This window comes from Cnephaeus nilssonii, assembly GCF_951640355.1.
Source record: "Cnephaeus nilssonii genome assembly, chromosome: 13".
In the NCBI taxonomy this organism is placed as follows: domain Eukaryota; kingdom Metazoa; phylum Chordata; class Mammalia; order Chiroptera; family Vespertilionidae; genus Cnephaeus; species Cnephaeus nilssonii.
The window spans coordinates 7,947,188-7,969,773 of NC_137084.1; the positions used below are offsets into that span (position 1 = coordinate 7,947,188).

General features: G+C 58.7%; 1 protein-coding gene across 4 annotated transcripts in view; it reads left to right on the top strand.

The window, feature by feature from the left end:
• ANO1 (anoctamin 1) overlaps positions 1 to 22,586 on the top strand; it is a 147,552-nt gene that overhangs the window by 93,271 nt on the left and 31,695 nt on the right. For all 4 annotated transcript variants that reach the window (XM_079788877.1, XM_079788879.1, XM_079788878.1 and 1 more), the window contains exons 6-13: positions 1,835 to 1,889; positions 4,850 to 4,901; positions 7,947 to 8,012; positions 8,460 to 8,515; positions 12,063 to 12,104; positions 17,400 to 17,464; positions 18,168 to 18,302; positions 20,895 to 21,055. In XM_079788877.1, the coding sequence (XP_079645003.1) occupies positions 1,835 to 1,889; positions 4,850 to 4,901; positions 7,947 to 8,012; positions 8,460 to 8,515; positions 12,063 to 12,104; positions 17,400 to 17,464; positions 18,168 to 18,302; positions 20,895 to 21,055 (632 nt within the window). The remainder of the gene's footprint in view (positions 1 to 1,834; positions 1,890 to 4,849; positions 4,902 to 7,946; positions 8,013 to 8,459; positions 8,516 to 12,062; positions 12,105 to 17,399; positions 17,465 to 18,167; positions 18,303 to 20,894; positions 21,056 to 22,586) is intronic.

The following is a 22,586-nucleotide window of genomic DNA, read 5'->3' on the forward strand; positions in this document are numbered from 1 at the left end:
GTGTCTGTTCCGGAGCCTTCCCGCCTCCCTGACCCCTCGGGGCAGTGGGGCGTGGCCACCCGGGTCGGTGGTGGCTGCAAGGCCTCCGTGGGCAGAGCTGGAGCGCGGGCAGTGGTGGGAATAAGAAGCGTGGGCTCTGGGGATGCAGTGGGACTTGGATGGCGAGCTGAGGGGGGGCTCCCAGACACCCCTGCTCTCACGGGCATGGAGACCTGTGCCTGGGCTCAGAACTGGGGCTTTTGCCTGGCAAATGCAAATGCGTTGGTCACAGCGCAGAGGGGTCCCGTGCCCCGCTCGGCCCATTTCCCCAGGACAAGGAACAAGAACTAAGTGGCTCAGCCCAGCTTCTTCCACCAGCTCCCAGACCGAGCTCCAGGGCCTTGGAGGCAGACCAGGACCCCAGTCCCCGGCCTCCCTCCCTCTGCCCTGGCCAACTCCCTCGCACCCTGCCAGCCCGGGCTCACCGCCAGGCTCCCCGCAGCCGCCCTCCCTGCCCTACCTTGCGGAGTGGGTCACCTACCCCACCGATGTCCCTGTGTACTCAGAAGTGTTAGGCAACCTCAAGGTGGCCCAAGACCTCAGGACCAAACCCATCTGGGAGTTGCAGGGAGATTATCTTACATGCAGAAAGCATGCTGGTGGAATGATGCCGTCCCCGCCCCCAGCCGTGTTGAGGCAGAGACCACAACTGCCCACCAAGACCGTCCTCTAAAGGAAGTATAATTGGGGTCCAGGCTGCCTGTCACTACTTGAGCCAATTAAGCAGAGACAGGGTTGAATCCTATGGTATGAGCGTTTATTCCAATAATTCCGGCAGGAGGGGAGAGCAGAGGTCATCCACGAAAATCTGCTCTCCCCTCCCCATAAGCCAACTGCTTCTATAGGGTAGAAGGGCAAAGGTTACATGGGAAAGTAAGAATCACAGGCCTGGGGAAGTTGGCAAGGTGTAATAGTTACAGGCACTAGGGGCTGGGGGGTTGCAAAGGGCTGGTGCCTCTGGGACTAGAGTATTTCGGCCTCGAGGTTGTAAAACTTTCCATGCTAATAGGCAGTTCTTTGGAAAGGAGGACGGACTGCATTCTGATGGTAGCTCCCATGTCCCAGGGCGTACACCTCCCAGCCAGGTTAGAATGTGCTTTCTCTAATCAGAACAGAACCATCACGGTTAACAGAGCACAATGAATATTTCTTCCTAGAGGTCCAGTGTACAAAATTCGTGCACAGGGTGGGGGTCCCCTCAGCCCAGCCTGCACCCTCTCCAATCCAGGACCCTCTCGGGGGATGTCTGACTGCCAGTCGGACATCCCTCTCACAATCTTGGACTGCTGGCTCCTAATCGCTCACCTGCCTGCCGGCTTGATCACCCCTAACTGCCCCCTGTGTCGGCCTGGTCGCCCCTCACAGGCCCCCCCTCCCCCCGCCAGCCTAGTTGCCCCACGCAACCTGCTGTTCAGTCATTTGGTCATCCCTCACTAACCCCCTGCCAGCCTGGTCATAGGCAGCCATCTTGTGATGGTGTGATGGTCAACTTGCATGTTACCTCTTTATTATATAAGATAATTGCAGCTGGTCCCCAATATTCTATTTCTGCCCCTAACAGAAGTAGGGTCTTCCGTGGGGATGTCTGAGCACACTTGCCTCTGGGGTCACTTCCCACCCCTGAGGGTCTCCCAGCCTCTTGGAGAGAGGGGGATAGGGGGGAGGATAAACAGTTCCAAATGCCCGGGGTCTGTCACTCCTGGGCTGCGGACAGTTCTGCCAATTCCACAGCTGACGCTCATGGGGACAGCGTGGTTCTCAAACTCCAGCGAACTGTGTCTTATTATTTCAACAGATTTGACCTGTCTGACAAGGATTCCTTTTTCGATAGCAAAACCCGGAGCACAATAGTAAGTATCACGTGCGCATGTGGGAATCGCCAGCCGACCGGCAAGGTGGCCCCAGAGAGAGGGATGATAATTTCATTTCAGAGAAACTCCTCGGGGTGGAAGTGCCTCTAATTGTCTGTGACAGAAATAATTAGGATAATAAAACCTAGAGAGCTTGGAGGGGCCCAGAGGATGGCCCAGCCCAGCGGGGGGGGGGGGGGGTTGAGAGGGGAGGGGTGGCAGCAGGAAAGAGGGAGAGGGATTCCAGACCCTGGGGTGATTTCTGGGTGGTCTGGTCTTGCTGTTCCCAGCACAGCTCCCTGGGCCCTTAGAGGAATCTGCAGGCTCCTAACTGTGGGGCCCAGGCCCAGAGGTTGTCCAGGCAGCGGCCAGACAGGAGTGATGGGCGGTGACCCTCAGAGCCGGGTGGGTTGGGGTAGACATCTGAGGCTTTGCCAGATGAGCAAACCGAGGTTTGAAATCTGACCAGGCCACCCTGCCCTATTCAAGGTATTGGCTTCATGTTTATCCACTGGCTGCCAACTTGTCCGCCAGCCAAGCTGGGCCCTGCGTGGCTCAGGACCCAACTTTTATCTAAACAAGAAATTAACCTCGCAGCCAAGCCACAGCCAAGCCTCCGCTGCTGCCCTCCCCTCCCCGCCCAGAAAGCCCAGCCTGGGGAGGGGGGGAGGTGCAGGGCTGGACCGTGAGCAGATAACTGTCGGGCCAGAGACAGTGCCGTGGGTCACGTTGGCGTGGGGGGCTGCTGCCGAGGCCTGGACAGGCAGATCGGGGTCCTGTCCCCCCTCCGGTCCCTCCCGGCCTCGTAACTTCGGGAGTCACGGAGCCTGCGTGAGAACCACGGCGATCCTGGCTTCCTGCTCAAGGGCAGCGGGAGCCTCCTCCGAGGGTCACCGGGACGCAGAGCCGGGAACAGAGGCTGTGATTTTTATTGTTAACCGTGTGACTGATCAGTTTTAGCAATTAGATCCCATAATCGTAAACAGAGGGGAACTCCTTTACCCGGTATAGCTTGGGGCTGGCCTGTGTCCAGAGGGAACCCCTCTCTCCGGGATGCCCACTGCTTGGGAGAGACACCCACTTCTCACCGGAATGGTTTCCCTTTCCTACACCAGGATGAGACAGGAAAGAGTGGCCAGCGGTGTTTACTGAGCCAGGTGCCCGTGTTTCATTATGTGTGTGCACCCCAACTTTTTATATCATCTGGGGCTGCCACAATGCTCCCCGGAGCACAGGGCAGGTGCACATTTGTAAATTCACTCTTGCTATTATGGAAGGGAGGAATACGTGAATCTAAAGTTTTAGTTCTCATGGACTGATCCCCAAGTCACAGAAAGCAATTTTGATAGGGCATTAAGTATAAACTGAACTGTCCATCAGTCCATTAACCCGTGGGGCGGGGTCACTCTCTCCCAGAGACCCTGAAGGCCAGTTTGTAAACTGCCTGTGCTCTAGACTCAACACTTCGGTGATTCAAAACGTTGCCCTTGGTTAGTCAGGCTCCGTGGTCTTTGAGTCCCAACAGTATTTGGCATTGGTGTGAGGTCATTGTAGGCAGGTAGGAGTCAGGAACAGCAGGGAAGGAGCCAATGTGCTGGTCTTGGGATTTAGACCGTCAGCCTTGGGCACTAGGGAGCCATAGGAGATTGTGGAGCAAGGTTTAAGGTGAGGTCAGATCTGCCCTACAAAGATCACTGCCCGTGGCCGGCTGAGGGAGAACAGATGGAAAGTGCAGGCAGATTCATGGAGGCCGTTGTGAATGCGGCTGTGATGGCAGGTGGATGGGAGGAGGTAGTTCTGGGAGAATCAGCGTGGTCAGAAAGAGGCCACCGATTAGATTTGGGGGATGACAAGAGGGAGCCAACTGAGTGGGCCATCATTCATTCATTCATACGGTGAGCAGTTATGGAGAACCTGGTGTGTGCCCAACACTGGTGGGCGGAGAAGCAATAGGGCGGGTGGTGAAATGCACTCCAGGACAAGAGAGAAGTTAGAAGGCAGAGCGACAGGAACGGCAGGTGCTCTGTGGCCTGTTTGTTCAGGTCCCTCTCGTTCAGATCTCGGGACAAGGGCTTCTGGCAGAAGGAGCGGCCAGGGTGGAGGCCCAGGCTATGGGAGAGGGTTTGGAGAGTCAGAGGAGCAGCCAGGAGGCTGGGGTTACTGGAACAGACGGGATGGGGCGAGAAGGTCAGACAGGTGGGCCTGGGGGGCCACGGGAAGGCTGTTGGCCTTGCCCAAGTGCGGGGGATCATGGAAGGTTGCGAGGGGGATCGGTGTGCTCTGCCCCATATGTGTATGGTGTAAGGTCCGTTCTTCTCATCCCATTTTGCAAATGAGGAAACTGAGGCAGGTGCCCAAGGTCACACAGCTACAAGAGGTAGAGCCTGGACTCAGACCCAGGCAGGCAGACTCCCCAGCCGGGGCTCCTGAGGCCACCAGGCAAAACGTTTTGATAGCAAATGGGGCACGGAGGGGCGTGTGATGGGAGACTTCGGTGCGGCGGGGGGAGGGAGGCGGGGAGGTTCTGCCAAGCACCCTGTGCTCTGCTGCCCCCTGACAGCGGAGAATGGAATCCTGAGATCTGCCCACTCGGGGTTTCTGGAACTTTCCTGGCTACACCGGGAGTTGCCCTATTAGCTGGGTGCTTACGTCTCTGAATTGTAACTCACCTCATAGCCAGGGGGACAGGAATCCATGACGCAGGGCCCATGGGACAACCCCTGACCCTGAGACTAGCACAACACGGAGTCGGTGCTTCGAGAAGGAAAGGAAACGCACTGACTTATCCCTGAGAACATCAAAACCCCAACACTGCTGACCGAGCATCCTCAGAAAAGTCCCTGGAGGGGAGGTCATCACGGGCCGCGCTCGACCGCGTCCCTCCTCGGCGATCACACGGCGGCCTCTGCGTGCCGTTGCAGCCCGAGTAACTGTCCGCCCCCTCCTTGTCTCCACACCAGGTCTATGAAATTCTGAAAAGAACAACGTGTACCAAAGCCAAGTACAGCATGGGTAAGGACATTTTTGGGGCTTGACATCAGTGCTGGTTTCCCAGTGGTAATCTCGCCTCGGCATCATCTCCGTGGGGGGCGGGCGGCGGCCTGGGAGTTGTTAGAGGGTTTTGATTTAAGCCCGTGTGACAGCTTCAGAAAGGAGCGCCCTTCCGGGACCGGAACCACAGGGCAGTTTTACGGGCCGCACTTCCCGGCACCAAAGCCTCCTCTTTTGGCTTGAGGCATTTGTGAGGTGGTGAATCCCGGCTGCTGGACGCGGTAGGGTGACCAGGTGTCTTAACCCTCTCTTCACCCTCACAGTCCAGCAAGAAGTAGTTAGGGTTCCAGCCGGGGCGATGGCCCAAAGCGGCCCCTCCAGGCCGATGCAGCCCCATACCAGGCCGATGCAGCCCCATACCAGGCCGATGCAGCCCCATACCAGGCCGATGCAGCCCCATACCAGGCCGATGCAGCCCCTTACCAGGCCAATGCAGCCTCTCACCAGGCCTTGCTGGAAAGTGCTCCCCTCACCACAGGCCCTGATTCTGCCGCACCACCTCCCAATCTGGGCTCCTCGGGGGCCAGTGTCCGGAGCCTTACCAATCAAAGCTTGTGGGTGGGCACCGCCCCGCCACCGGTCCCTTGCCCACAGCTGCAGGCTGAGCTTGCTAATCTGGAACATTCAGGGCAAAGGAATGCCTTTTCTAGCCGATTCTCCTTCTCGAGCTGTGGTAGGCCCGGCGGGGGCGGTGTCCACGCTGCCGTTTATCACGCTGGACAAGCACCTGGGGTGGTGAGGCTGTGGCGAGGGCCGCAGGGTGCGTCTTGTAGGAGTGGGAGTCTGTGCACCCAGGAGTGAGAGTCCTTGCCGCCTGCTCCCCACGGAAGGAAGGGTGCCCTGGGAGGGCAGGGCAGGGTGGGAGGAGTAAATGCTCGGCAGGTGATGGTCCTGGACAAGTCCGGGACTCAGGGTGAGGATGAACCCTACAGCGTTAGACAGGCTGTGTGTCCTCTGGCCAGTAGGACCGATGGCCGGGCCCAGGGACACGCTTCCAGGCCTGAAATCTCTAAGCCTGTGTCCCAAGTCAGAGGGAGTGGGACCTCAGCGAGGGGTCAAGAAGAACCCAAGAAAACTGTCCTCACAGGCCTGGCCACCTTCAGTAGAGCGAGAGCCTCCAGAATGGCGCAGTGGACACAGTTTTTAAGCAGGGGGGAATAGAGCAGGGGGGAATAGAGCAGGGGGAATAGAGCAGGGAGGGATAGAGCAGGGGGGAATAGAGCAGCGGGAATAGAGCAGGGGGGAATAGAGCAGGAGGAATAGACCAGGGGGGAATAGAGCAGGGGGGAATAGAGCAGGGGGGAATAGAGCAGCGGGAATAGAGCAGGGGGGAATAGAGCAGGAGGAATAGAGCAGGGGGGAATAGAGCAGGGGGGAATAGAGCAGGGGGGAATAGAGCAGCGGGAATAGAGCAGGGAGGAGGCGTGGACCTAGCACCCATGTACGTCTGGGAGCTCAGGCTGCCTGTGGGCCCCTTCCCTAGGAAGCTGCTGATAGCCAGGGGGCTGGGGCCTCTGGGTGCTCCCTGGGTGGGGTGGGCGCTCTGAGCGTTCCCGCTATTTCTCTGGCAGTCCTGGTTCCCAGCACCTGGTGTCAGAGCAGATCAATGTGGGGGGCTACTCTGCACCCCCATTTCACATTGGCGCCTACTGGCCTCCAGATTATTCATTCAGCACCTGAGGAGTCTGTCACCCGCCAGGCCCCTCCAGGTGCTCCCTGTCCCCAGGGGTCTGTGTTCTGGTGGAGGGAAATAGACAGTAAATCATCAGATGCACCAGGTCCTAAACTTGCCATTGCAGGGAGTGGGGAGGCCCGGGGGGAGGGAGGGGAGGGAGAAGGAGTGGTCAGAGAAGGCCCAAACCTGAAGGAAGGCAGCTCCGTGTTGAGAGTGTCCTAGGAACAGTGAGGAGCCGGTGACCTGGACCACACCCCACATCCTTTTCTTCTTTATAATATATTTTTACTGATTTCAGAGAGGAAGGGAGAGGGAGAGAGAGATAGGAGCATCAGTGATGAGAGAGAATCAATGATTGGCTGCCTCCTGCACACGTACTACTGGGGATCCCGCCCACAAGCTGGGCATCAAGCCCACAACCTGGTCATGTGCCCTGACCGGGAATCGAACCATGAACTCCTGGTTCATAGTCCGATGCTCAACCACTGAGCCATGCTGGTTGGGCCCCAGGTCCATTTCTTATTGCAGGCAAACTCACTTGTGTGTGATTTCAGCCAAGTGCGCCCACCTCTCTCTGGTCTGGATTTCCAAGCGCCCTCAGGTGCCCTGACCATTCCAGATCACTAATTGTGGACACAGTTTTTGGGGTGTTTTTTTTTTTATATTTTATTGATTTTTTTACAGAGAGGAAGGGAGAGGGATAGAGAGCCAGAAACATCGATGAGAGAGAAACATCGATCAGCCGCCTCCTGCACAGCCCCCACTGGGGATGCGCCCGCAACCAAGGCACATGCCCTTGACCGGAATCGAACCCGGGACCCCCCCAGTCCACAGGCCGACGCTCTATCCACTGAGCCAAACCGGCCAGGGCGTGGACACAGTTTTTAAGCAGATTTCCAGAAGTCCCCTTTCCAGCAGTCTCACAGCAGCGGAAGGCGGGCCGGCCAGGCCAGTGCAAAACCTAACCCGCGTATCACCTAGAACGCCTCTTGGGCCGGGCAGGTGGTTCTGTGACCAGCCAGGGGCTTCATGGAAACCCCTCAACGGCACTGAATCCCAAAAATGTGTGTGTGGACCAAGACCAGAGTCCCGGGACCCGATCCCCATGCACAGCCGGCATTCTCTTCCAGGGCGGGGCGCCCTGACCCGCACCTCTGGAGGTCAGGACGTGCAGGTGTGGCTGTTGTTGTAATGCTCTCCGTGCAGGGCCTGGGTCTGCAGATAAAGGCCTGACTCTCATCCCACTGCCCCAGGAGCACTTTCTCCCCCAAACGCAGCTTTGATGCTTTCAGGCCCTTTTGCATGTAACTAATAGCCGGATGTATAAACAGGGCAAGGAGAGGGAAGAAAGAAGGACTCTGCCCTTCTAAGTAAAAGGCGAAAATGTGGTAAATACGGTAAGTGCCTCTGCCCCGTGCGGGGCCGCAGGCCTCCTCCTTGGCTTCTCCAATCAACCAAAAAATCTAATTCCAAATTGTATGCGTGTTTCTGACACCATCAATTTTCCCTCCCATCCGTATTTCTCTCGTGATTCAGCTTTTCTAACCACTCAAAAATCATCCTTCCGATCTGCAGGCTTGGTGAATCGCAGGTGTTGGGTTTCTTCCTTCCTCCCAGACGTAACTTCCTCTCGGGGTTCCCTGGGTGTCTTTCTACTTCTGCCGGTAGCGCATGTCTTTGTCGTCTAGTCGCCGCAGGAAGGTGGCGGGGCTCTGCAGCCAGGTGTGGCTCGCTTTCAGAAAACTCTCCATGATTTGGGACCGTCCTGGGGCAGCTCTGTCGGAACGCAGGGCAGCAGGGGACACGCCTGGTCCATAACCCTCTCTCTGCCTTTATTTTTTAAGGCATCACCAGCCTGCTGGCCAATGGCGTTTACTCGGCTGCCTACCCTCTGCACGATGTAAGTGACCTTGACAACATAGTTTGCCTCTGCGTCATTTGCCTTCCCAAATCCCCACGGGCCGCACACCCCCTGGAGCTCTCATTATCCTGCGGTCTCGGCTTCCTGCTTTGGCTCGCCCTTAAATGTCAGCTGCGCACAGGCCTTCCCTGTTCCCCCAAGTGGGGACCGAGGAGGTACAGGGCCATCTTTTCTTGAAGAGCAAATCCACCAGAAACGGTGGTGGCAGAGCTTCTGCCCCGGCTTTGATCTGAACCTCGACCAGCTAGCTGTCCGGGACCTGTCTCCCCTGGCTGGTCCCCGCCCCGCCCCGCCCCGCCCCCGGTTCTGGCCGAGTGGCCAGGGCTCTGCATGTTTCTATCTCTGCGGAGCGAGTGGCCGGCTTCCTGAGCTGAAGCTCCAAATCCCCCTGGGATCCCCCTGACAAATATAGCCCGTGGCCTCGGCCCACGTTGTCTTGGCTCCGGGGTGGAGAGAGCGAGATGATTCCTTCTCATTGTCTCTATGGAAACGGTCTGGAGTTCAGAGGGGCACTGGGAATGGGCCGTGGGGCCTGAGCAGTGTGGGAATCCCGGACAGAGGATCTCGAACTTTCCAAATGCTCGTTACTGCCAAGGCTAGGAGCCAAGAAGCCGGAGAGGACAGGCCTGGGGGGCCAGGGACTCAGACGCTGGTCCTGGTCGCTCCTCTTCGGCTACCGTAGAAATAGCCCCTTTTTGTCTCTGAGCCTCAGTGTCCCCACCTGCCGGTTGGGAATAATACCCGCCCTGTCCCGTTGCCAGGGTCAGTGTGGATGTCAGAGGAAATGCAGACACGAAAGGGGTTTCAGCAGCAGTGGGCTGGACAAACGGAGGGTGTGGAACAGCAGAGGGCGACCCCCGGAACACGGGCCTGCTGCCCCTGCCCTCACCACTCACTGTAGGGATTTGAGGTCGACTGGCTTCCCCACCTTTTTTAAAAATATATATTTTTTTTTATTGACTTTTTGAAAGAGGAAGGAAGAGGGAGAGAGAGAGAGAGAGAAACATCAGTGAGAGAGAAACATTGATCGCATGCCTCCTGCACACACCCCCTACTGGGGATGGAGCTGGCAACCCAGGCATGTGCCCTGACGGGGAATCAAACCGTGACCTCCTGGTTCATGGGCCGACGCTCAACCACTGAGCCCCACTGGCTGGGCCAGCTTCCCCATCTTTGTGCCTTCGTGCATGCTGTTCCTTCTGCCTGTCATGCTTTTCCCGCCTCCTCTGGCTGGACAACACCTCTCCCCTCCCAGGGCAGACGAAGCATCCCATCGACCCACGCCTTCCTTGTTCCCCTTCCCCGGCACTATGACCTCTCCCTGCCTCCTCGGGCCCTCTGATGCTCCGGTCCCACTAAGACACCACTTATGGCCACCGTTCACGGTGCGTATGTCTCATGAAAACCCGATGCTGGCACCTGGTAGGTGCTCAGTCAATGTGGTGTTGACATGGGCTGGACCAAGCCAAGTTGCCTCCGTGAGCAATGTTGCTGGATGCAAGTTTCAAGGGCAGGGCTCAGAGCCCCACAGATCCCACCATCGCTCCTGCCTCCTCCCACAGAGCCAGGGGTCCAGAGGGGCCTCGCTCACCCACCCGCCATGCGCTCAGGCTCACTCAGTGTCCAGTCCCACCGGCACCAGGAATGCAGCCCTCTCCATCGCCCGTGTGGCCTTTGAGCTGAGGACTCTCGGCAAGGGTCAGGGACAAAGAAGCGGAAATGTTTCAGACTCCCTGCCTGTTTTAAGCCAGACCTTGAAGTCTTGGAAGGGAAAGGGGAGAAATCAACTTGTCTGAGCACCTACTGTATACAAAGAACTGTATTTAGTAGGAGCTTTACCTTATTTAATTCCGTGCAGACAAGGAGACCCAGAGAGGTTTAGTAATTGCCCGAGGTCACACGGCCTCTGGGGAGAGCTAGGGCCAGAAGCCAGCCCTCTGACCCTGGGCTGTGCCTCCATCCCCTAGTGCCGTGGTCGGCAAACCACAGCTCGCGAGCCACATGCGGCTCTTTGGCCCCTTGAGTGTGGCTCTTCCACAAAATACCACGGCCTGGGCGAGTCTATTTTGAAGAAGTGGCATTAGAAGAAGTTTAAGTTTAAAAAATTTGGCTCTCAAAAGAAATTTCAATCGCTGTACTGTTGATATTTGGTTCTGCTGACTGATGAGTTTGCCGACCACTGGTCTAAGGGAAAAGAGGTCCGTGCGCATGACTAAATCATCAGGTATTACATGTTTAACAATTCTTTGGCGCGCCGGGTGGAAATCGCTGCCCGGGCTCTGAATTTTTCATCCCCCGTCTCACTCACCACTAAGGTGTTCAGCGTCCCTGCTCGCTGCCCTCCGTGCATGCCCGCAGCATCGCCACCCCCTTCCAGGGCCTGGCTCACTGCGTTCGTTCATTCATTCGTTCATTCATTCAGCAAGATCATCTGTCAGCAAGGTGTGGGGTGCCGGTGCCAACCAGAGGACCCCTGCCGACATGGGGTGTGCTCTGAGCGAGACCCCCAGGCGGTCTCCGTAATCGGTGTGTCGGCCACGGAGAACGGACCTGGACATTTCAGCTGGCCACTCGGCAGCTTCTGGGCTTCCTTCCTGGTTGGCACCTCCCGCCTTGAGGTCACCAGCTCACTGACCTCTGGATAGATGAGGTACGGTGGGACCCACGTGGCTGGCTCCACCGTGAGAAGAATGACAGGGCAGGGAGAGTCCGTTAAGACTCGAGGACAATGGTTCCACTGCTCCCAGACCATCTCCCTTCCAGGACCAGGTGGCGGGTTGCTTGCCAGGGGGTCCAGTCTTCCTCACCTGGAGGGGGCTGGCGGTGGAACGGGCAGTGGGCACACCTCCAAGGGGCCTCGGAGCTTTATCGGTCAGGCAGTTCTCAGGACCAGCCTCGCCAGGCCCTCACGGAGGCCCTCTCTTGTGGCTCCTGCTTAGTCAGCGCTGGTGCATGGGACTCACTTTTGACTTTTAGACCCTCCTCTTCCATTGCACTTGGAGACGGGATCTGAGTCCCAGGTTGGATCCAATTCAGCCTTCTATCCTCAGGAAAATCAATGACCCTCAATGTTTCCATCTGTAAAATGGGAGATTTGGGCTCACTGATCTGTACATGCAGCTACCATATCACTTATCCGTCCCTCCTGGGACACACGAGAGTGACAGGGGCCCCACCTGGACGGGGCACTGGGGCCGAGACACTGGGACCATCCTGCGGAGTGGAAGGTGTGTTCACCCTGTTGATAGATTCTCCAGCCCCAGAAGCCACCGCCAGGGACCTGGCCACAGTCCTTTCTCGGACTTCGCCTCTGGGTCGGGTGGAGGGCAGGGCACGCGGGACACACGGAGTGACTTGTATCACGGAAGGAAGCTTGTCCACCTCCTGCTCCGTGTGAAGTCTCATCCTAGGATGATCTTAACCGGGTCAGTGCGTGTTTGTGGAGTCTGTTTGGAAACGTTAGGAATGGAAATTACTCGAGAGTGCCCTTGGGCGGTCAGAACATCCCTTTTCTCTTTTCCAACAGGGAGACTATGAAGGTGAGGACGTGGAGTTCAACGACAGAAAAGTAAGTGGACACGAGGGAGGGGAGGGGCTCCGGCAGGGTCTGGAGGGGCCCCTGGGCCTCGGGAGGGTCGGGCGGGCTGCGCCGTGGGCATCGGTGGTGACGGGGCTTCCGCTCCCACGGTTGAGGGAGAATGTCGGTGAGCTCCGTGTGGTGGGTTTGCGCCTCCTGATGCTCAGAAGCGTCGGTGGCAGGTTATCTGTGCTCCTCAGAGGCTGCCCGGACCCAGCGGGGCAAACCTGTGTCTTAACCGGGATACGCAACCTCCGCCGTCTCTGCTGACATTCAGCCTTTCCTGCCCCGCCCCGGGCAGGTGACTGTGGGAACCGCTGTGGCCAGCTGCATAGAGAGCCCTGGCAGCACCCTGGGGAAACTTGCTGGATGGCATTCAACCCAGTGTTTCTCAAACTTACTTGACCTGGAACCCTTTCTAACGGACAAGTTATTGAGCTCGTGTTTGTGGGACGCACTTTGGAAAAGGGATGCCTTCCTTCCCCGGGGGGGTGTTCCTGATGCCAGCCCCCAGGCTCTCCAGGAAGCTCTGTTCCTCCACCCCCCTCCCACCCCCACACATCAACATCGTCCCACCACAGCCATCTCTCCTCCCTCCACACTCTGGAAGGTCCTGCCCTGCCGCCCTGCACATGTGCCCATGCCCAGATCCCAGCCTTGCTCCTGGCTCGGTGTCACCCCTCTCGGTTCCCCAGACAAGCTCAGACCTCCCTCCCCTCGGGGAGCAGCCCTCCCTGGGCCCTGGGTCTCTTTCGGCCCCCTGTCCAGCCCCTCCCCCCGAGAGCAGATCCCTCCAAGGTGGAGGGCAGAGACGCTTCCCGGGAGCCTCGCACTGGTGGCCTCGTCCCTGATGGCAGGGCCAGGAACCTCTGGCTCTGGAATGCCCCTCACTCCCGCCCCCTCCAGCCCCCCATACGTGTTTTTAAACCTCCGGTACTTGATCCAACTTGCCCGCCCCGGGATCCAGCTGAAGATGCTATCTGGGTTAGCGCAAAATTACATATTTGGTTATTTTTAGTGGAACATCTGGCATTCGTCTGAGACCCCATGACTTGCAGAGCTCCCCCAGCCCCTCCCCAGGCCCGGCCTGGCCAGCTCGGCCTCGGAGGCCCCCTTCCTCTCTCTCTGTGCCCCTTTGGCACCAGCGGCCCCCTTCTGGCCCAAGCCCATCCTCCAGGCCCTAGGCCCTTCCACCCCAGTCCCCCGCCCTCCTCCCCACGCTCCAGCCACACTGGCTGCCTTGCCAGTCTGAAGGCTCCTCGGACGATGATCACAGCAGTGCCAAGACTGTCTCACCAGTTGCTTTTGCAGGAACTGTTTACTGAACACTGCTGTGTGCCAGGCCCAGCCAGCATGGCACCGAGTTCACCCAGACCCACCTGTTCTCTGCCCGGAAAGCTGCCAGCCTCCATTTCCTTTCTAACATTATGCCCCAGCAATGAACACAAGGCCTAGCCCGTGGCGCTAGTCAGGGAGTATTAGATGGGTGGGTGGGTGGATGGACAATAGACAAGTGGATAAAAGTGTGGATGGATGGATGGATGGATGGACTAAAGGAAAACAGAGGGAGGTTGGGAGGGAGGATGCCCAGTCAGGTGTTTGTGTCCTAACTCAGAACCCTAGAGCAGTGGTTGGCAAACTGCGGCTCGCGAGCCACATGCGGCTCTTTGGCCCCTTGAATGTGGCTCTTCCACTAAATACCACGGCCTGGGCGAGTCTGTTTTGAAGAAGTGGCGTTAGAAGAAGTTTAAGTTTAAAAAATTTGGCTCTCGAAGGAAATTTCAATCGTTGTGCTGTTGATATTTGGCTCTGTTGACTAATGAGTTTGCCGACCACGACCCTAGAGAACCTCTCATTCTCCCATGAGGACTCCCCGCTAAGGGACCGGGTTCTCAATATTTTGCCTTTCCAATGACAAAGTCAGTGGCAGGAGCCCGTGTGGCTGACCCCAGGGACAGGGCGGAAAGGGGGACCCAGGCAAGCCAACGCCATCTTCCTGGCTGAGCTGCAGGAGCAGGGGCCCAGCAAGAGGCAGGCGCGGCCACAACTGGGGGTGAGTATGGCTCTCCCCTCTGCACCCGGTCGCCTCCTTCAGGTGTGGATTAAAGTGGCTCCATCCTGGGCTGGACTGAGAGCCACAGGGCCCGGCCCATCCTTTCTCCCTCCCTCCCTTCCTTCGTGCATTCATTCATCCATCTGGCAGTTACTGACTGGAAACCGGTTATCTGCCCCAGGCCTTGTTCGAGATGTTGGGGGGGATGGCACAGACCAAACAAACCTGGTCTTCCTGGGGCCTCCATTCAGGGGGGACATGGCAAAGGGCAAGTACATACACAGCCATTAAGAACTGCGCCAGTGCCCGGCGTGTGGGCCCCGGGGGTGGGGGGAAGGTCTGGGCAGGAGAAATGCTGGCAGGTAGAGCTGAGACCCCTCCGAGGTCTGGGTGCTGGGAGCTCTAGGTCACTGTGACTGGAGCCGCCAGTTCCCCACCCAGGGCCCCGGCACCTCCCACCTTGCTCCTGAGGCTGGGGTGCACCCTGGGCGTTCTGCCAATGGTAACAGGGAAATCTCCAGTCAGATTTCTCTACCCTGACAGCTATAGGGTGATGGATGTTCCCTCCTTGGCAGGAAGAGGACTCCAGCGAGGTGAAGTGGCTTATGTAGAAATCGGGGTGTGCCCCATTTGGCACGGCTGTGGGTGCATGGTGGCCGGCCTGCTGTGGGCCAGGCCCCCTGAGCAGGTTCGGGAACACGGTGACTGGCGTGACAAGGCCATGCCTTCAAGAGGTTCTCCCGGCTTTCCCGCTGTGCCACCCCTCCCCGGGCCAGTCTTCCTTCTCTCTCTCCCTCCCAGGATCTCTCCCTCCCCCCCTCCCTCCCTCCCTTTCTCCCTCCCTCCCAGTACCTCCCAGCCTGTCTATGACATAAATCAGCGACTTGATTTCAGCCAAGGGAGGAAGCCGCCGGGGACAGGGATGGCCATGTTGCTTCTCCGGGGGTGCTGGGCGGTCTCATCAGAGTGTGCTGGCGCAGACCTCCCTATTCACGGAGTGCAGCCGTGGCTGGGCCTCACTTTCTGCATAGCCAGGCGTGTGAGACAGGGAGCCCGGCCCTCTGCCTTCCACGGAGCTCCCTCGGTGCATGAGCCCGGCTAGGTTCATTCTGTGGCCGGCCGGAAGGACAGCGCCCTTCAGTATAAAGGAGGCGATGGGGCTCAGGGGAGAGCCCCGGATGCCCACCAGGACTCAGTAGTTAGGGTCTGCGCAGCACCTCCTGCCAGGGCTCAGAGAGGTCTGCCCAGGATGGCCGCTCCAGACTCAGCAGAGCCAACCACCCGCTCAGGGCACAGCGGGGGAGGTCCCGTGCATCCTGGTTCCCTGCCCGAAGCTGCAAAGCTCCCCTCCCCCCTCCCCCCTCCCCCTTCCCCAGCAGCAGGCCTGGCCATTCATCTGTCAGAACTTGGAGTCCTGCTGAATACATCCTGTTTGTACCACTCGCAGGACTTTAGGTCTGAAGGCAGCTCCCCCATGAAGATCAGAGCAGGCAAAACGCAGGGTGCTGACGGCCAGGTTCACTGGGATTTATTACGACTGCGCTTCGCTTTGCTACGTTCTTTCCTCCCGGCTTTTAGTGGTGCGAGTGGAGCGCTGACGGCGCACGGAGCCTCTCTTCCTCCCGGGCGCGCTCTCTCAGCTGCGGCGGGGGCCCGAGGAAGCGGAGAAACTGGCTGGGGGCCATTTCTGGGGAGCCCTCACTCCCTGGTCTGTGGAAGCTGGACCCACCCAGCAAGCTTCTTACACGTTTTTAATTTTCGAAGACTTGACTATACGTTGGTGCCCAGAAACGGAGGAGAATGTGTTAGCTCGGGCTGCAGGCACAGAACTGTGCAGAAGGGTGGCTTAAGCAGCAGACATTGATTCTCACAGTTCTGGAGGCTGGAAGCCCAGGACCCAGGTGCCGCCAGGGTGGGGCCCTGGAGGGCTCGCTTTCCGGCTTGCAGACGGCCACCTTCTGGCTGCGTCATCACAGGGCCTTTCCTCTCTCCGTGTGCGTGGAGAAGGGACGCTCCGGCGTCTCTTCTTATAGGGACACCAGTCCTGTCACATCCAAACCCCACTTTATGACCTCTTTTAACCTTAATTACTTCCCAAATGCAGTCACATGGGACACATACATTCAGTCCATAGCATAGAGTGTTTGGGGGTGATGAGATTAGATGGGGCCACAGCAAAATCTGAGCATAGAAGACCCCCCAAATTTTTTAATTTAGCATAGGAGACCCCCCCCTAAAATATTTTAACTATTAAGAAAAGAAAGGACACAAGGCGAGCTGCAGCATCCAGAAGAGACCCTGGCAAGTCCTCACGGGCATGCCCAGTAGAGACAGGTGGCGAGGCATGGAAGGCCCCAGGGGGGGGTCTCCGCTCCCGTGCAGCCAGCCGTGTGACCTTGGGCTTAGAGTTAAGGCTGGGAAAGCACCAATTACCCGTGTGCGTGGGATTTCCTTCTTCCAGCCAGCAGTCCTGACACGCGGCGTCCCAGGACACCCTGAGCGTGTTCACACACGGCTTCCGAGTGTCCCTCTCATTACCGTTCCTGCCCGCAGCCTGGGGGGTGACGGGTGTGTGCGGACTTCATTTATTTCACTAAGTGTCTTAATCAGACAGCCCGTCTCAGGAGACAAACGTCGAGCTCTGTGCCTCGCATGCGATTTTTTTTTTTTAATCTTGCCACTTTTATTTCTTCGCTCCAAAGCCGAGTGGGTTCTGTCCTTTAGCACAATGGTTCCGTGTGTGACAGGGACGACCGGGAAGCCTACGTGGAAAAGCCTTGCCGTGTCGGTCGCTTTAGATCAAGTCGAAAAGGGAGAGGATGCCACGAAGATGCCCAAAGCCTCTTTCCCATCCCCACCTTCACCTGAAAGCGTAGGCTCCTTCTTGCTCAGGGAGCCCCAGCCCCATCGCTGGCCTCCAGCTCCAGCTCAGCAGCCCCCCAGGGTGGGTTCTTTGGGACCCTTCCCAGAGCTGAAGGCCGTGACCCAGTTTTTCCATGTCCGTCTCCCCCACCAGGACAGGGGCCCAGGGCTCGGGGCTGTGTCCGCCCGGCTCCCCCCTGAAAGCCCGGGGCCCAGCATGGTGCCTGGCCATTCCTTGGCCGGCTCTCGCCAGGGTTTGTTGAGTGAATGAAGGATGTAGCTGTGAGCAGAGAACATCAGCCCTGCGCTCTGGGAAGGGAACTGGGAGCATCCCACGCTCACCAGCCCCTCGCCGCTTTCTCTTTCCCCAGCTCCTGTACGAAGAGTGGGCCAGCTACGGCGTCTTCTATAAGTACCAGCCCATCGACCTGGTCAGGTAAGAGAAAGCAGCCTGGGGTAAACGTCCCCCCGTGTTCCAGCTCCCCTGACGGTTCAGTGCCTGGGAACCTGTTTGAACTTGACCCGAGGTCTCCCGGCAGGACCAGCGGCCTTAGTGGACGCAGTTCTTTGGAGCCCGCTGGAGGATGGGCTCTTTCCTCGTACTCGCCGTCTCCTCCTAATTTCGCAGCCCGGCCTGACTCTGCTGGGCGATGGGCCAGGTCCTCGTGTAGCTGTGCTGAGAGGCAGAAAAGAATGTGTCCTCTCCCAGAGGACCTCAGTCCCGAGGGCAGGAAGGGGGTGGACCAGAGTCAGCCGTGTGTGTCCTCTGGGGACGTGGAGACCAGAGCTCAGCCCAGGAGCATCCGTTTACACCCATCACGGCACCCAGGCCAGAGTGCCAGCTCCAAGCTGAGCCCGACTTGGAAGGAAGCTGGCAGCCTCGCGGGCCATGCATGGCGCCCACCAGCATGCGTGTCACAAACACCTTCCCCGGGGCACGGAGAGAGGGGGCGGACGTAGGGAAAGCAGGGAGCACCCCCAAACCTGGTAGCCTGGCTCAGAGCCCCGCCCACTCTCTACTTCCCGGTCCAGAGAACCAGGGGCGGATTTGAGCTGTTCCCTGCAGGGGAGGGGACGGGACGTGCCTCGCACCCGTGCAGAATGAGTGAGCTTGTCTCTCTGGCTTTGCCCGCGTGCAGGAAGTACTTTGGGGAGAAGATCGGCCTGTACTTCGCCTGGCTGGGCGTGTACACCCAGATGCTCATCCCCGCCTCCGTGGTCGGAGTCATCGTTTTCCTCTATGGATGCGCCACCGTCAATGAGAACATCCCCAGGTAGGCGGGGCCTGTCCCAGGACGCGCCCATCCCTGCGACCAGCTGCAGGCCTCCTCGGCCTCAGGCCCCAGCCCTCGTGCACCCGCACGCAGCCCCGGACGTGGCATGCTGGACTCGTGCTGTCAGGACGGGGCCCAGTGCAAGGGGCTTACTTGCCATGTGAGGCCGGGCATCCTTTTCGGGCACAAACACCCTAGGAGCCGTTTTACTGTCGAAAGCAGACAGGAGACAAAGCTCCTTTTCTTCCCCTGAAGTTCTCTTCCCCCTTTTAGTTCTCAGTCCTCAGGTGACAGGAAAATCCCCTGCCTCCTGTGAGGTTGGGAAATAAAACAAATGCCATTCATGGGCCTCAAGCAGGGGGCTCAGCTGGTCTCTCTCCGCCTCGACCCCGGGGCTCGGGAGGTGAGGCACGAACAGCAGGCCAGGCCTCTGCACGCAGAACCCACGCTCCTGCTGTCGTCCACCACGGTCAGGGCAGGCTGGGCACTAGGGAGAAGGCCGAGACTCTAGGGACAGCCGGGCCTCGTGCTGGGGGGAGGAGGGAGGTGCCTCCCAGAGTGACAGCCAGAACATAAGTCAAATCGCACAAGCTCGGGGGACCCTGTCCCCGCGTGCACAGAGCTCGGGGGACCCTGTCCCACATGCATAGACAGCTCCCCTCCTTTCTAGTTAGTCCCAGACCTGCCAACACCAGCCCCAAGACAACCAGGTGGCGTGTGAGGACGAGAGGCTGCTGTACCCGTGGGCAAACTCGAGTTTAGAAGGGCGGGTGCCCCCTGGCCCTGCCTCCCAGGAGTCCCCAGTCTCTCTGGAAAAGCCCTAAGACATCAGCTCAGCTCCATTTCCTACACCTCAGCCTCGAGTCTCGGAAGCCGAGCTGTGGCTTGGGAAGTGCGTCCACCGTCCATTCAGAAAAGAGCCCGGGAGCCTCTGCCTGGCGAGGAGTGGCTCGTAGGGCCCACGGCCCAGAGAGGCCGTTTCCAGGGAACCTCGCGTAAATGTTTTAAGATGTGAATAGCACCTCAGACACGTGTCAGTGTTTTCACGCATGAATAACACCTACGATCCACCCACTCAGGACTTAACGGTTAAGGGAACCGGCTTACTGGGGGCCCAGGCGGGAGAAAGCTTATCCCTTTGTTGGCTGATGTGACATGAGGTCACTGTGCCTGGGTGTGGCTGTGGCGAAGATGAAAGTGGCCTAGGTGGGGCGGGGATCGGATTCTAAAGCCCTGAGGGGCATGGCCCGTGGAAGCTGGGGCGCCCTCACGGTCCCCCTGGGAGGCCGCAGAGGATGCCACCTTCCCTCCCCCCTGCAGGGGATGCAGAGCCAGCTGAGGCTCTGCCCAGGCAGGCGTGCATTCCCCACAAGGGCGCAGTGACCTCCCAGGCCAGGCCAGCGCCTCCACCTCCCGCAACCCAGCCAGAGGCAGACGGCGCTTACCGGGGACTCCTGAGTCCCCTCGGACTTCAGCCCATGATGTGGGGGGTGTTCCCCGGGGAGGGGGGTCTGATCTGCCCTCTTACCCCCTCCAAGAACAAGCCATCCCATTCCTTGTCTTTATTTTGGCTGAAAGTGGTGAAGGGAGAGGCGGAGGGTTGAAAACTGGCAGAAAACAGGCTTTTAGTCTGGCTGGCAGGGAGGAAGGCGGTGGCAGCCGCAGGGCTCACAGCGGCAGAGATGCGGCCAGCCCTCCCTGGGGTGTCGGCCCCTCACACATGGGTTCCTTCTGCCTCCCAGCAGAGGCCCCCAGAAGACAGGAAGTTCGGGGAGGGGCGAGGGATGGACCCCTCAAGGTGGCTTCTTTCAGAATCACTGCAGCTGTTCGGTGCCTGGTTATTCCCGTAATAGGAGTGTGGTGTGCGCGTGCCAGCTCTGTTCCAGGGCTCCACGCTCGCTCTGTGTGATCCTCCTGGCAACCCAGTAACATGGGCACTCTTCACTCTCAGCATCCCCACACTGCAGATGGGGAAACTGAGGCCCAAGGAGTTGGAGTAACATGCCCGAGGGCACACAGGTCCCCAGTGGTGGGGTGAGATTCCAATCCAGAGCTGGCTGGCTGCACACTGCCCCGCCACCGGCATGCACCCACCCCTCCCGCACACGCACATACACACAGACACAGGTACATGCATGCACAGCTCTCCAGCTGCTCCGAGCCAGCAGCCTCGGTCACCATGCAGCTTTCCATCCCCCGTGCCCAGCACAGAGCTGTGCACACACGGCACATGCACAGTTCTTTCATATGCATTTGGACAGAATGGAGAACCATTCCCCAGACGTTTATAGACACCCACCGACGGCCGTGGGCCAGCTGTGACTCGGTGCATAAAGTCGTGCGTCAGAAATTTAAGACTAAAAGCAATCCCCCCGCCCCCAGGCTTCTCCTGGATGACCATCCCCTCCTGGGGAGTGACTCCTGCCTGGGTCACTGAGAGCTCCACATCTTGTCCAAGTCAGTGGGGAGGAGGGCAAGGCAGGCCAGAGCTCATCTTCCAGAAGGTTAAAGGGCCTGGCCGGGGGCACCGCGGCCTGGCCGGGCAGGCCTTGTGGGCCAGCGGAGGACTCTCAGCGGCTCCCTCTCTTCCAGCATGGAGATGTGTGACCAGAGCCACAACATTACCATGTGCCCGCTGTGCGACAAGACCTGCAGCTACTGGAAGATGAGCTCGGCCTGCGCCACGGCCCGGGCCAGCCACCTCTTCGACAACCCGGCCACCGTCTTCTTCTCCATCTTCATGGCTCTCTGGGGTAAGCAGAGCGCCGTGCCCCCACCCCACCCCCGGGCCACTGGGGCACAGGTGGCGTGGGGACTGCCCACAGGCAGCACATGCCGGGGATGAACACGGAGGGAGGTCGTGGAAATAACCCCCCGCTTTACCTGCAGTTCCCAGGGTCTCCGCTGCGTCGCAGCTGCCGTCATTCTGAGTTACTCTGACCCAGCCAGGAACCCCTGGGGAAAAGCCGAGCAGGGTGCTTTGCCCTGAGAAACAGGGCCTCTCTCCTGGGACCAGGGTCTGTTGGCCCGGGGAGGCCGCTGCTTTAGAGCAGGAGGCCTGGCTCTGCATTCCTCCGGCCTGAGCCAGCCTGGGGCACGTGTCTCCTTAGACCAGTGATGGGCAACCTTTTGAGCTTGGTGTGTCAAACTTGGCCAAAAAACTGAGCATAACTCAGGTAGTGTGTCACTTTGAGGAAAAAACATTATTTCGCGATATTTATAGTTTAAATAACATAAATGTATAATTGTTATATATAATTGTATTTAATAAACCAAAAACTAAATATTTAGTGCTGACACGCGTGTCAGAGGTTCGCCATCACTGCCTTAGACCCTTGCAGATCCCTGTAGGTGCCGTGTGCCTCTTTCACAGGGAAGGAAGCCACTGAAACGCCAGGTCTAGGAACTGAGCCCCCATCTCCCTGAGCTATGGCCCCTCCACTCCTCCCCACCCATCCCCCGCCTCTCTGGATCCAGTGTCCATGGAGAACCATCCCCCCTCCCCCCGCCACCCCCCACCACCCGCTGCTCCTCATCCCCAGCCTGCCTGGCCCTCCTCAAGACCTCAGCACCGGTCAGCTCACTGCCCACTCCCCTCCTCTGACCTGGGCCCAGGAAGCTCGGCTGAGGCCTCCTGGTTGCCCTGCCCGAGCTGGAAGGCCCACGTGACAGTGCACGCCCCCATGGCCGAGCTCAGCCTGCACAGATCGCCGGCTTAGCCATTGGGCCAATTGGATAACTCGGCTGGGTTGGCCGTGTACCAGGATAGTGCCCCTTCCCGGGCCAGACTCGGGTTTCGAGCCCAGCTCTGTGGCCTCCACGCTGGGGGCCTCAGGTCTCCATTGGTGCCGTGGAGGTGGTGCTAGTACCCAGCTTATGGGGCTGTTAGAAACCTCGAGCGCATCATTGTGACGGCCTTGGGGCCATACCTGGAGCCAGCTGTGATGTCCTGCCAGCTGGCTCACCGGTTTCAGGCCCATTTGCTTTGTGAAAATGTGAAAACAGCCTAGACTCTAAAAATTAGAGCCCAAATCTGACCTCTCCCCTTGTGCTTGGGGCCCTCTCTGAATCCTTTCACTGCACCTTCAGAAAGGAACGCTAGCTTCAGTGAGCTGGGCCCCGCTGGGCCTGGCACTGCTCTGAGCGCCTCACGGGAGGTGGTTCATCATTCCCCCAGGGCCCCTTGACATGGGGTGCTGGTACTACCTCCATCACCCCATTTGACAGATGGACACACTGAGGCAACTTTCCCAAGCAGACCCCACTAATCAGAGGCAAAGGGTG